The 14326-nt window shown below is 36.6% G+C and overlaps 1 protein-coding gene across 4 annotated transcripts in view; it reads right to left on the bottom strand.

Annotated features, from left to right (window-relative positions):
* Positions 1 to 14326, bottom strand: part of COL4A4 (collagen type IV alpha 4 chain) — a 67023-nt gene that overhangs the window by 32548 nt on the left and 20149 nt on the right. For all 4 annotated transcript variants that reach the window (XM_083849420.1, XM_083849421.1, XM_083849422.1 and 1 more), the window contains exons 8-19: positions 11907 to 11975; positions 11640 to 11675; positions 10780 to 10842; positions 10272 to 10307; positions 10049 to 10090; positions 9243 to 9323; positions 8058 to 8111; positions 6784 to 6843; positions 6096 to 6140; positions 5023 to 5076; positions 2830 to 2899; positions 515 to 619 (exon numbers count right to left, since the gene is read on the bottom strand). In XM_083849420.1, the coding sequence (XP_083705546.1) occupies positions 515 to 619; positions 2830 to 2899; positions 5023 to 5076; positions 6096 to 6140; positions 6784 to 6843; positions 8058 to 8111; positions 9243 to 9323; positions 10049 to 10090; positions 10272 to 10307; positions 10780 to 10842; positions 11640 to 11675; positions 11907 to 11975 (715 nt within the window). The remainder of the gene's footprint in view (positions 1 to 514; positions 620 to 2829; positions 2900 to 5022; positions 5077 to 6095; positions 6141 to 6783; positions 6844 to 8057; positions 8112 to 9242; positions 9324 to 10048; positions 10091 to 10271; positions 10308 to 10779; positions 10843 to 11639; positions 11676 to 11906; positions 11976 to 14326) is intronic.

Raw genomic sequence — 14326 nt, 5'->3', positions numbered from 1 at the left:
AAGACTTAAATCTAAGTCTTCAGATATTTCAGGATTCCAAGGAAAAAAGTGCTTTCTGCTTTGTATATACAAATGCCTCTTTTCCTCCCCATTATCTCCTTTCCAGACATCCCAATTAATGTAGCTGTTTCTTATACAGAGCAAAGTCAGCCACGTCACTCCTCTTAGTGTGGGGAATTTTTTTTTTTCATCACTTTTTTTTCATCACTTTTTAGATGGAGAACAGAATTTTGAGCACAGAACTCCAGATACAGGCATACCGTAGACTTACAGTGCATAGCAGCATTCTGCTTTTTTTTCTGTTCCTTTTGTAGTAATTCCTAATGTTTATTTGGAATATTTTAGTTCCTTTTTGGCTACTAGCAAGTGCTGAGCTAGTATTTTTAGTGCACTGTTTGCAGAGCCCTAATCCTTATTGTTGGTGACTTACATGAAAAAAGAACAAAGAATTTTCTTTTAGCTGTCTTATCTCCTACTGGTATATAGTTCATGTTTTATCCCCCAAATCTCTTACTTGCTCCATCATCTCCTGGTCTCCCCAGTGGGCCTGCAGGACCAGATGGCCCAACTGACCCCACATCGCCAGCAGGACCTGGAAATCCAGGATCTCCTTGTGGACCTACACAGAATTTTAAAAATGTGAATTGAACAATGTATGCAATTGACAGTTTATATCTAAATTAGACTGCAACTGAAATTATAATTCAGGAACTACACAAAAGTAAAATACAGTGACCTCCCTTTTTTTGTCTTTGTGGAACAGTTTTAAATGTGTGACAAATTTTAAGGTAGGAGGATTTGGTTGCTTTTCTATGGATTCCTGCCCATTTCACAGACACAGTTTTAAAACTTTGTCACTCAGCAGTAGTATCTTTGTGGTATATATTTCAGAATACTGAGAGAAGTGTTTGCCCAAAATAAATACATGTAGGAATTAAAATAAATGCACATTTGATATTTATCTGACAATGTTCACGAGAAGGTCATTTCAGGATCATCCTACCTGAAATTATCCAAATTTTTAAAAGTATATCTTCAAAATTTCTATAATAAATAGATTTTTGTTATTATTGAGTGATAAAGAAAATTTAAATCAGATATAAAGGGCTTCATTAAACTGGAAAAGTGAAATATTGGTACTAATTCTGTTGTCAAACAGCTCTGCAAAAGGTCATTTTCTCTTAAGAATGTAAGAGTATTTCAGTATCTACTCACACAGCATGCACATGATTAACTTTAAATGTTACTTGAGATATTAAAATTAAACATGGGTTTAAATCTTTTGCCACATGAGCTGGAAACCCTCAGAAGCCAATGGGAAACAATTTTAATTGATTTTTGATGAGGCTACTATCAGCATTTGCTGCACTAGAAATGCAATTTATGGGAAATTCTTTGTTAAAGTGTTCCTACAATACAGGTTCCCTAACTGTGAGATGCCAAAACAAATCCCTTAAAGGCAGCATGCTTGGCTGCTCCCCACTGCCTCCTGCTGTGTAAGAACTTCCACACATTATCACCAATTAGATAATAAAGACACGGATAAGGGAGATAGGATATAAAACAAGTGCCTGAGGTTTTGGTAGGAAGGCAGTGAGATTGACAGGTATTCTGTTAGGAGTACAAGTTCCAGATAGATAGGGAAAAGATGACAGAAAGTTGAGGGAGGAAGGAAGAGAGGGTACAACATGTTCCCTCTTGTAAATGTATATGAAATAAACACCAAGAGGTGTTTATTGATGGTACCAACAGACACAGTTGCAGCTCTCAGGCACAGCCAGGCAAACAGTGCTTGGAAATGCCTATTCTAAAGCATCAAAGTTATGGACTGAATTAATGAGTGATAATGCAATACTAAGGTAGAATTAATGTATGATGACCAATCTTTTTTTGCAGGCAACCATGATTTACCTGTGCCTTTTTTATACAAGGGATGTAAACTGAATACTTCTAGGACCTCAGTACATGTGCAGATTAGGTAACGTGCACAGCAAGATCAGCACTTTCCAAATACTTTGGTGGTTCTGGATGTACAACCACAGAACACATGCTTTGTCTGTCCATAAAATCTAGAGGTAAGTATGAGCAGATCATCTCACACTACCACAAATGTACTATTTAGCTCAAGAAATTTTAGATAAAAAGTGATTTACCTCCATCTGCCCAGATTAGATTTCTTCAGGGGAAAACAAAACAAAACAGCATGTTCAGGGAATAGAGGGGGAAATAATGGCTTATGAAATTCTGAAATCTTTCATTTTTTATGTTTGCAGTACTCAGTGAAACACTGACATAGAATGATAATAGCCTGGAACTTGAATTAACACAGTTATTAAAAGCAGTGGACCTCAGTGGTGAAATCCTGTCTGAATTAGCTTACTACAAACTTAAGAACCAGGCTTTCATTCCCGCTGTGCAATGAGAGGTTTAATTGCAATCTAAAATCTGTGTGTTGTGGCAATTCTGAAAACAGGATTTATAAACTACAATATGAAGTCTGATTGTTTTATTTACCATCCATTACCCAGCACAGGCTTATTTTTCAGAGCTGTTTCCTAAATACGCCTAGGTCCAATAACAAGGGATAGTCTAGCAGATCTAGCTGTGACTGTGTGCATAAATATCTTTCAAGTGAACATTTAATCTGAAACATGTATGTTTAATGTAGTTCCAGTAAGATCAGTAAGACACAAACAAACTCAGAACGTTGCCACTAGGAGGATAATGTTTTAGTATCTTGTTCCTAATGATCACTTTCTAAAAACACCTTAGCAAAATAGGTCGTATACACTTCACACAGCAGAAAGAGTAGTTAAAACTAGCTTTAACCTTTCACGGGAAGCAATGGAGTTCCAACAGCTCCAGGAGGACCTGGGGGCCCTTTTTCTCCAGGATCCCCCTGTAAGAATCCAACAGTAGATTTTACTGATAGATACAAATATGCAATGCCCTGGCATGCAACTAAAAATTCCAAAATGATGGGGTATGCGGGGACGTGACCTATTCATATCACCTGGGCAAGACTTAAAATAATGATCTTTCAGAATAACTGTGACTTAATAATATAACTATCACATATATCTGTTTGGCTTTTCAGAACCTGCAACTGTTGCATCTGATTTCTTTCATGTATTTTAAAGTTGAGTCAATTACAATAAAATCAGTACCATATTTAAATGAGATGTTTCAAATTAGCAACCAAGTTGTAATTATTTGCCTTAGAATTCTATATGAGAATTTGGAAATTACTTCTGTGATAACAGATGAGGATTAAGAAAACAAATTTCAGTTTGACAGATATTATCAATGACAAGAGATACTCAAAATTCTTGTAAGAAATTGAAAACATCTGCGTTAGGGAAACATAAAAGTGCCTACTAATAGCAAGGAAAATCACTTTTGCTTGGAGGATTTCTAAATTAGCTTGGATTCTGATATTTAGAATTGCAAGTGAAGTGGACTTCAGGGAAGTCTTTCATGTGGCAAACTGTATTAGACTTTTTGCTTTGGTGTAGATTAGGAATCAGCCCTGCTCTCTGCAGCAAATGGGAACAGAGGAAACAAGAATGTGAATCTGGGAACTGCATAGTTATGTAGCATTCCTCAGGTTGGAGTTCAGGGCCTTTTAGGACACAGACAAGGAGAACTGAGACTGCAAAACTGGATGCCTATCCTTATACAAGTAAAAACAAGCAGTTCATGCCTCTTTATGGGGTTTCCCTTTTTAAAATTGATATTTCTATGATATTTAAACAGTACTGGAGCTGCCACTGATTGCTGGCCCCTTAATCTTTAGCTTTTGACTGGCCTTTTCCCTTTGACTGTATCTTGCTGAATGAAATAACATAATTGTGTACTCTCTGTTTTAATCAATAATGTAAACTTGTCTTCCCTTATGATTATAGGAGAGTCTTCTGTGTAGCAGGAAATAAAATAATAAACCTAACATTTTTCCTCCTCTGATAAACTTAAATATTTTGAGATTTTAAAAATTAATGTAATGATGATAAAACTAAAAAAGATTTGTGCAATAGATGGATATGGCCCAAGTCTTTTATGATTTGTATGCTTAACACTAGCGTAAGATGAGAAAGAATTGAAGAATTTTCAAGCCAAAGTCAACAGGGTCAGGTCTTGGTGGTCTTTGAAAAACAGAATATGACTGATCATCTCCCTTCTGCAGCCGTCAGAAAAGAATTCCATGAATTTTTAACGTGAAATATCACTAGACTGGCATCTGGATCTTCTGGAATTGGATTAAGCATCTCTTCCATGCTTTTCAGAAGAATGTTATCCTCTTTTACTCCTTAGCTCCCCAGACATGACACTGACACTTCTAGCCCCTAATAGAAAGCAGCATCCATTATAAAATGCCAGAGTCATCTATGTGAGCAAAAGTAAGAAATGTTTAAATGAAGCCAGTGTGAAGGAGTGCAGTTTCCACTCTGGTAACCATCTTGAAAAAGCTATTTATGAGGACAGGATGAATGCATGCAAAGAGACTTTGGTAAGTCATGCAAACAAGCCCATCTGACCCAAATTTTGCCACCTCCTTTGATGACAATTATTATACTAGTTCACAGGCCAAATTACCTACAGTAGCAGGTTACCTAAAACAGCAGGTCCTTTACCTATGATAAAGGAAGTATCCATACCACTCTTGGGAATGCAACTCAGCCATGAATAACTTGCAGAGTACAACTCATGGATTAGATTGCTATACTGGTACAGGTAAGGGTAACTATTGGCAAATGGAATTTACTAATCCTTATGGTATACAAAGTGGAATTTCCACCCTCCCACACGCCAAGCAGGAATGTTTACTTACACTGCTGGTTACTACCGCTGTACTGAGTAAGCATGACTGTCATGAAAACAGTAAATCTTAAAAGCAATTATGACTGTAAAAAAGGCAAGGATCTGATAAACAGGTACATTTGGAAAGAATCGTTAGCATTGATAATATAAGGGAGTGTGTGTCTGTCTGTGTGCATATGCTTCTTTTTTTTTTTTTTTTTTAACCTTTATGCCTGGATAGCCGGGTTGTCCAGGAAAACCAGCAGCTCCTGTTTCTCCCTGTAAAGGATCACATAAATACCATTTGGTAAATCTGTTACAACATTGATATGATTAATTGTACAAAAGACAATGAGACAGTCATACAATGAGACTGTCACCTTATAATTGCATCCACAGTTGTTTTTTTCAGAGAAATTCACTGGGTTTGTATGAGAGATGACGTTTCATAGAATCTCTTCCATAAAAATTAGTAATAAAAAAAATATTTCTCCAGGTTATTTAGATAGTTGTCAGTGGATTCAGTGTAGCTGGGGCACAGAACTACTTGGAATACATAACAGAAGACTTTAACAGACTGTTTAACGCAGCTGAAACTGGCTTGCTGACTGGTGAATGACCCTCTTAAAATATTATTGCACAGCTGCTTATCAGTTCCTCCTGGCCTTTTATGATCTTTTATGATATACTTATCCATCCCCTTAGGTAGGCAGTGGTTTAAAAAAAGAAAAAACAGAGTAAAAAGTAATTCTGCAGATAGAAGTCACCTGGAACATAACTCTACGCACGAATAGCTGTACATTAATGTGATTTGTGAATAGCATGATCATTACCTTCATTAGATTTAGAAATGAACAGAGGAGAGGAAAAAGGGTGAGACATAGATCTATGTATGTACATCTGTTATTCTTTAATCCATGTTCTAAGTTCATAACTATTACTGGATTTTTTTGAGCTAGAAGTACAAAAAAAATGCGTATAACACAAAATCACAAAAAGAATGTGACCATGGCAAGTGTACCATGCTGTGTACCTTTTCTATTGTGTAATCTGCATGCCCCACTGCTTTCCCTTCTGCTTACAACTTCATATCCCATTAGCCAATTTCAGACAAATTTCAGAGAGTGGCAGAAATTCTAAGACACAGTTCATACAACTTTTGTGGCAACAGGTAACACAAGGACATAAGGCTATCAAGCTATCAAGTATGAGGAAATTCTGTATCTGCACAAACCAACAGAAAATCAAACCTCACTGATGCTACTGTTCAGAGAGCTGCTTGTGCTTTGTCTTCTTACCTTTATTCCAGGAAAGCCTGCAGGTCCATAAGAACCAGGACTACCCTGATAAAAGTAAATAGAATCCAAGATAAAATGGTAAAAACTTATTCAAAATTACACTTGTGCAGAATTGCTAAGCAGTTAATATTCCTCAGACAATTATTACTTGGGTTAATATTTCCCAGTAGCTAGCACTTGCAAAGTTTTTACAAATAGTTTGAGAGATGGCCATGAATTTGAACTATAGGTCAGAGTAAACCGGACAGGTCTTCATTTATTTTTATCTTATCACAGTAACTATAGTAATAGGTATGTTGCTCCATGTGAGTACTGTTAGGCAAATCAAGAACAAGCAGCTGTAAAAAAACTGCCATTGGCAGGTATGGAATACATTAAAATCGGTGTGTTAGTATTGTGCTATTCTAGAGAAGCTTTATACAGCATTGAATATTTAAAGGAAAACCATAGAGATTTGCTTTCTTTCCAAGAAAGGAAAGTCTCTATGAGCTTATGTTTAAGTGTGTCACAGGGTGACTCCCAGGACTCCTAAATATTCTATACAGCAAGTATGACAAATTAGTTCCAAAAAAAAAAAAAAAAAAAGAAAAAGGAAATCTTGTTTGGAAATACATACTTAAACCAACAAATATTTTATGAATCTAATTATAGTGAATTTGTAAAATAATTTATTCCGGAACTTCCTTACCCGCAATCCAGGGAATCCAGCAATGCCTTTTTCACCCTTTTCTCCTCTCCCAAGTATACCCTGGAGCATTCAAAACACTCAGTTTAAACAAACTGCTTGGTTAAGTTAGGCATAAAATTTATTTTAAGTGCATGTTTATTTGGTTATGTATATATTAGATTAATGGATCTTGTTTCACTTGCTAGGGTCAATCATTGGGACTTAGTTCATACAGCACTACCACAGTAGTGTCTTCATAGCTTCAGTTATTCAAGAACCCTGCATGAACTCTTCTCCAACCTTGAAGTGTTTTCAGCAGTTTGATTTTTTTGGGGCTGTGGGCACCTTTTGGGCACCATCACACAATTCCTCAGTTCCTGCTTATAACAAGTGTACAGTTACCAACATATACATCTCTATATGTTGTACAGTAGTAGAACAACAATATAAATCCCACATTTTTCAAAGTAGATCTTATATAAAAGGATGAGTTTTGTCTCCTTTTCCAGTGCTAAGTAACAGTAGTCTGGTTATGATGGAAAATGACTTCCTGAAAAAGTGCTAGACTTTGAACTCAGAAATGTGATGTTCAGACTTCTTGCTTCTTCTCTTCTGCCTACGAAGTTAAATAAGTGTGTAACATAAACTAGCTTCATTATTTTGTTATCTTCTGTTATCTTCTTTTTTTTTCTGAGATCTGGTAGTTTCCTGTCTGTGGATTTCTCCCCTCCAAATCTATCAGCAATAAAGAATCTAGAATCTTTTTTGTGACTGCTTCTGCTCAGCATAACTCCTTACTGGCATATCAACGTTTAAATGAATTATACTGACAGAAAGAAAAGCAAAGCTAGAAGAGACAGCAAACAGCAACTCTCTCTTCAGACAGGTGTCTCTGCCTTGTCTACTCTCAAGGACACCCAGAATCTGAAGGTAAAGTCTTTCCCTAACAAACTTAGGGAAACAGACATATGCCCCATAAAGAACACAAACATATCTTTCAATTTCTCTCCTTGAGAAAAAATGTGCTTCTGTTTTCTTCACAGTCCCAGTCACTTGTGTCAATAGTCCAACTGGAAACAACACTGACCTTTCACGGCCAGGCAACATTTGATAGGTAGGTATAAAACAGACTTAGAAAGGTGTTCCAAAGGGTTCTGAAATATTTTTGCTTTCACACTGATATAGGTGGTGATTAAGTGCTGTTATGTCTTCTACGATCTTCTGCGTTAAAATATTAACTTAAAAATAACAGGACTTCGCCAGCATCATTGAAAAAAAAAAATCGCATTACTTACTTTGGGTCCACGTGGTCCTCTGTATCCTGTTATTCCGGGTAGTCCTTTTTGGCCCTGCGTATGCAGGAGAAGTTTTTGTATATGTTACTACAGAGGATATACTTATGTGTCATTTAACATTTTAAAGTCCTGTTCTGAATTACAACTATTAAAATGCTACTGGGCCTGTTCCCCTAGGTGTACTAGGCAGAAGGAAACAAGAAAAATAATAGGTACTGATTTTTATTTGTTAACATATTGTCAAACCAGCACAATGACTGTGGACTGAGATAGATGTGTCTTTTCACTTGCAGAGACTTGCTAATTGGGACTTTGTTCCTACAAACATGTATGAGTAGTTCTTTTTTGTCTGTGGCTCTACTAGTTTGATGCAAGTTTTCACATATATAAATCTATGCCTTTGCACACATCTCCAGTCTGAACGGGATACGTGGTGGATTACATGGTCACAATCATGTCTTGTTGCACAATGTCATAAGTCACACTCAGCAGTAACGTGGAGTTTATACAGATTCTTGTGGTTCTTTCCTTCTTTCTTATACAGCTCTACATAGCAACCCTTTCCATAATGAAAGCCTAAGATCCAGTACATGAAATCTATCACCTCCCTGAGTTGAAGCTGTGGGGATGGCAATGCTGAAATTCACATTTTCATTTCTGTATTCCTGCAAATCAGACTTGAGAAACACAGAGACGACAACACAGGGTACTCCATAATGCAAGATTTGTAATTCCTTTTTTAACATACATTCTAATGCTTTAAGGTATACAGTTGTAGCTACAGTAGGTGTATCACTGAAGAAATACAATAAACAATAGGATTTTGCATTAAAAATAGACAACAAAATCACCCTTATTTTTCGTATCAACAGAGCACCCTAGAAGGATTAAGGTTGACAGCTCAAAACATTACACTGGATAAATCTCGAAGAGAATAAATGCCAAAGATCTGAAAAATAAAAGCCTTACTGAAGAGCCACAAAAGAGATTCAATACTAGAGTAATAATCTTTGCTTGAAATGCCTGAAGTATGATTTACTAATGATGCAAAGTAATGAAAACCAAAGCAAGGGCAGTATCTCCTTTTTTCATCAAGACAGGCTGTTTATGCCATCCTTACAAAAATTACATTTCAGGATTGTACTTGCCAAGTTGAGTACGGTTAAATGTGAAGACAATTAACACCTTTTCTCCTTTAAACAGCTGAGCTCCAGGAGGTCCAACTAACAATGGCGACCCAGGTGGTCCAGGAAGTCCAACATCACCCTGTGGAAGCGAAAGGTACACAGAAAGATGTTCTGTTCCATGCAGCTTTTCAGAGACTTAGTTTTTCTGTTGCACTATATATTTTTGTACTTATGGAGCACATACTTGTACTAACGCCTATAGATAAAGAAGGGTTTGTACTGAGATCAGTAAGCCTCTCCACGGTCTTCGCTGATAAGTATGGCTCACAATCTTAATAATCATTCTGTTCTCATCACTCATTAAAGATAATGTTACAGGTAAGGAAACAAATGAGAACCCTGTACTCATGGCTCCTGCTCTGAGTCTGCTGTGGAGATGGTTACAGGATTGTTTAATCTTGTGTGCACATACAGTCTGTCATGCTCCAGACCAACGCCTTTGAACACAAGGCTTTGTGAATGTAAAGACAAAATTACTGATTTGCTATGGAAAGTTGTGTATGTTAGAAACTTACACCAATTCTAAAAAGTGACTGGAAACATTCACAGAAGAAAAATCAAATATTCCACTTTGATTCTGTAAGTCCTGAGTATGCTACCAGGGGGAGACTGGGAGAGGAAACATTGTGCTTGTTCTTTTCTCACACCCATTCCTTGGCATCTGCTGCTGAACACAGCAAGAGATTACATCCAGGTACTGACCCAGTACAGACACTGTTACTGGAAAGGTATTACTGTGATCCTTAGGGTATACTTCTAATTCTACAGTAGTAATAACATATTTAATAATATTTTTTTTCTTACCGGCTCCCCCTTTTGTCCATCTACCCCAATACCTGGATTTCCCTAGATGACAAAGAAAAAAAAAGTGCATAGTTTGAAAGTAATTAGAAAACGTTGACATGATAATTTAATCAAGTAACTCTTTTGAAAAATTTGGTAACAAATAGCCATGAAGGACATTTCAAATATCTGTATAAATTAATCTATTGTTTCACTAACAACTTCAGGAAAAGTCATTGCCTACCTGTTCACCTGGCAAACCAGGGTAACCTGGAATACCCTTTAAAAGAGAGTGAAGACAAGTTAATATGTCTGATTTAGAGAAAGAACTTTGCTTTGAAAATTACCTCTACTTGCCAGTATCACCTAGAGGCAGAATTTCCTCTTGGGATGTTCCTATCCCAACGTGTAATTTACTTATCATGGTCACTGCTTTCAGGAGGGCTGAACTCTGGCTCCCCACCTTTCTGTTTCACAAGGTAGCCTTGGATATGGGAAATAAGGAGGGAACACTAGCAGCATTCCCCCATGACCACAGACTGCCAGGATGCTTCAGGTTAACACAGGCATGGAATGAAACAACATATGCTGTACTTCAAAACTGGTAAGGTACAGCAAACATCTCTCTTTTTATCAGCTGCCTCAAAAATTACCTCTAGGCTTTGATTCTTTCTAAGGCAGTTCTAAAACAGGTAAACAAGAATTTACACAAATCCTGAAAATGCAAGGCTGTAAAACCACGGTGATCTTACGGGCAAGCCTGGTTGGCCTGGGTATCCAGGTGGGCCTGTTGGACCTCTTGACCCTCTAGAACCCTGAAAAAGATGGCAAAAGGCCTGTTGGTGAAAATACCGAGAGCTTACCATTTTCTTCACAAAACTAGTTTCTCCAGAACGCCTGCATCGCTTGGACTCAGTCTAGTGGCGTTCCACCCATGTATTCCTTGCCTGAAGGTATACCATACCTGAAACCTCACTGTCACTACGGCAGCTCAGCACCAGTTTCTGGATAATACTGTACAGGCACATGTCAATACAGTGATATATTATTAATGGTTAAAAGAATACTTTGTCAGTAACTGTGCTACATATAGTATGGGGACTTGAAACAACTCATCAGTGAATACTTTGTTGACAAGCATAAGAAGAGGAACCAAAGTCATATGAGTGAAAGTCTGTAAGAGCTCAACAATGAAGTTAAACTCTTCTTCTTACATGCTTTTATGGCAAAAAAATGTGGTCATGTGCTACATATTCCTGGAAGACCCACCAGGTACCATTGAAGAAGGTGTCACATTTCTACATTTCTCATGTGAAGTCTTGAATTTCAAGGAAAAAATATTCTGCAAACTGAATACATAAGGAGCGACAACTGCTCGATGCACAGCGATTGCCTGCATGCAAACCACAATGCAGGTGGGTACAACGCAGCCACCATAAACTGGTCATGGAGGCTGATAACAGGGGATCAATGTTTGTTAAACTTTATTCTGGAATTTTGCTATTTAAGGCAGGCAAGGAGAAACCCCACTATTGCTTTATTTTATTAAGAAGGAAAATTTGAAAGATCTTCAAGACAAAAAGCATGTACAGAATCCAACAACTGTACTTACAGGAATGCCAGGGGGTCCAGGATCACCCCTCTCTCCCTGTAATGACAATCATTTAGCAAAGGAAGTATCACAAGTGTTGACTTCAAATTGTTATCGGAGTTCTCTAAATTTTATAGCTTTTAAGATTTCAATCTATCTGTTCCCGTTGTATATTTGCTTTTGATTTGTGTTTGCACTAAGCTTCATAAACAATGAGGAGATAGAACAATTAAATTTGCCATACATTTTTCCTATGAGATATGATTTTTTTCACAATCAGATACTTACTGGGGGTCCTTTTCCAAAATGTGAAACAAACACTGAATTTCCTTTTTCTCCTTTCTGCCCTGGATTTCCCTATAAAGAAGAAAAAAAAAAACAAATCAACACATCTTTTATGTTAGGCTGTACTTTCCTGGTGTCCATATGTCACAAGGTAATCCACTAGAACCACCATAACTGTTTTAGCATTTTGCAGCTCTTTTGTCTTACAAGACCCTTAAATGTGAAGTTTTGTTCTGGAAAACTGAGCAAAACAGCTCCTCATAGATTCTGACTCCTGCTCTGAGTATCTATCTCCTTAGCTCTTGGCTATTTCAATATTCTACAATTTTCACAGATTTTGCCTTTAGTATGAAGTATATCAACATTATCTTTTCTTTCAGTGAGTCAGTGGCTTTAAGCATTACATACACTGCCTTCTCCAAAAGTCCATGCTGTGATTTAGAAGGATCTAGTGTGATTCTGCATACAGTTAAAAAGCTGGGAGTATGGACTGTGTTACATACACAATATTCAACATTTCCACCTATTAGCAAATGTTTCACAGTCTACAAAAAAAAGTATATATATATATACACACACCTACAGGCCATATTTATTTTTAAAAATTAAGTTCTTGTGGTTCTTGCTGTGAAGTCATTTGTATAATTTGGCCTATCATACCACCCTCAAAACCTCAGTATGAGTTAGCAAGAGCAAATGACCACTTTTTCAAAATTTAACTGTAATATTCAATTGACTGTTAACAGCATGATACGTATATATCTGAAGAACAAATATATTAAGACATTATTTCTGATATTTTCTCCTTTGAAATCCTGACATACCAGGTACAATTTAACTGAAGCCCATAACCACTTAACTATTGATTTCAATAAACTGGGTTACTGTTTTCCATGGAGTTTAACCACTTTAAAACTTTACTGGTTTCCTGATATTATACACTTCCTGTTCAAATCCTGAAGTCAGAATGAAACAGGGAAAGCAGTTATGCCTAGAATGGTACAATAAGAAGAGTTACAGCTGCCTGCAGCTGGATATACCTACAGTAGACGGGATGACATTTACAAGTCGAACAACAGCTGCTAGGGAACACATTAAACATCTCAAAAGTTATGTTTGTCTGTTCTTATTTTACATGTCATCTCTTGTGTGATCAAAAAATCTCTATTAGATTCAGTTTATTAACTGACTTAAGTAAGAACTTGCAAGTAGAAATGAATCTATTTTTTAAATTTATTCATGAGGTAAATGAAGTAAAGCTGAGGAATATGTACACAGTGTTATATAAAATTATACAAGATGATGTTATAAATAACAAGTAACAAAAATATTAGCTGTAATATATAGTCAAGTTGGTACTTGGTGCAAGAAAATTGATTTAAGAACAGGCAATCCACATTGAGGTCGGAGTAGCATTCTTGCACACAAGCAAATATGGGTACTATGTCTTGTTTTTCTGGATAGCCAAATTAATTTGCACTGGATTTTAGTGTGGATATCCAAGGCTACATGCCTGTTGTGTTTCCTTTTCTTTGTAGGTTGCAAATACTTTTCTAGGCCTAACAAAGAGCAGGCTCCTGGAACTGGGAGGGTTTATGCTGCAGTTTGTCCCATGTCTCATTTTTCTTTTATGTCATTTGTCTAATTATTAAAGGCAAAACTCCATTTTGAAAGCTGTAAGTAGGAAAACACAGGTAAATGTAATAGAGCTGAAACCATTTTACCACTTGGAGTATAATGGGTTACCTTGAGAGGTATAACAGATGAGGTTATTAGCAGGCTTTTTATCAGGTTGTGTGTTTGACAGTATTTACTACAGGTCCAACACTTGAACTGTATGTTTTTTCTAATTGATAAATTTTGGTAATGTCTTCTCACCCCCTCTCATTGATTGCATATGTCTGAATCAGCATCTTATTTAACTCCTACTAAAGACATTCAACTTTTCATGTAAATTGTACTGTTTTTTACTGTTTTATTTAGAAAGGGAAGCACTTAGACCAACTAAGGACATATTAATCACTGACAAGTAAAAATTGTTTCCACAAAAAGTCAAAAACTGGTGACTAGATCTGTTCAGCAAAACTTCTCTGGAGCTACAATAACTTATATCCCTTACTGATATGAATCTGTGTTTTACCTTCATTAGAAAAGCACTGCTAATCTGACTATTTAAACAATTTTAAAATGCTTTCCATTTTAACAGGAAAAGTGAACAATATGAAAGTGGCAATTTCAACTGAAATTATCTCCATGTATGCAGATAAACACTGAGGCAAGATTAGGTGTGCACAGAGTGATCATGAGTAGATATCTAAAAAGAGACGTGAAACTGTAAGAGCATGATTTTGGAAGAGACCTACTAGTATATTTTTGTGATCTATCATTAAAAAATCTTAAAGTATTACAGAACTTGTTGAAAC

The sequence above is a fragment of the Anser anser genome (genome assembly GCF_964211835.1).
Source record: "Anser anser genome assembly, chromosome: 9".
Taxonomy (NCBI): Eukaryota; Metazoa; Chordata; class Aves; order Anseriformes; family Anatidae; genus Anser; species Anser anser.
The sequence above is the reverse complement of the archived record's forward strand: the minus strand, read 5'-3'. Positions and strand labels throughout refer to the sequence as shown.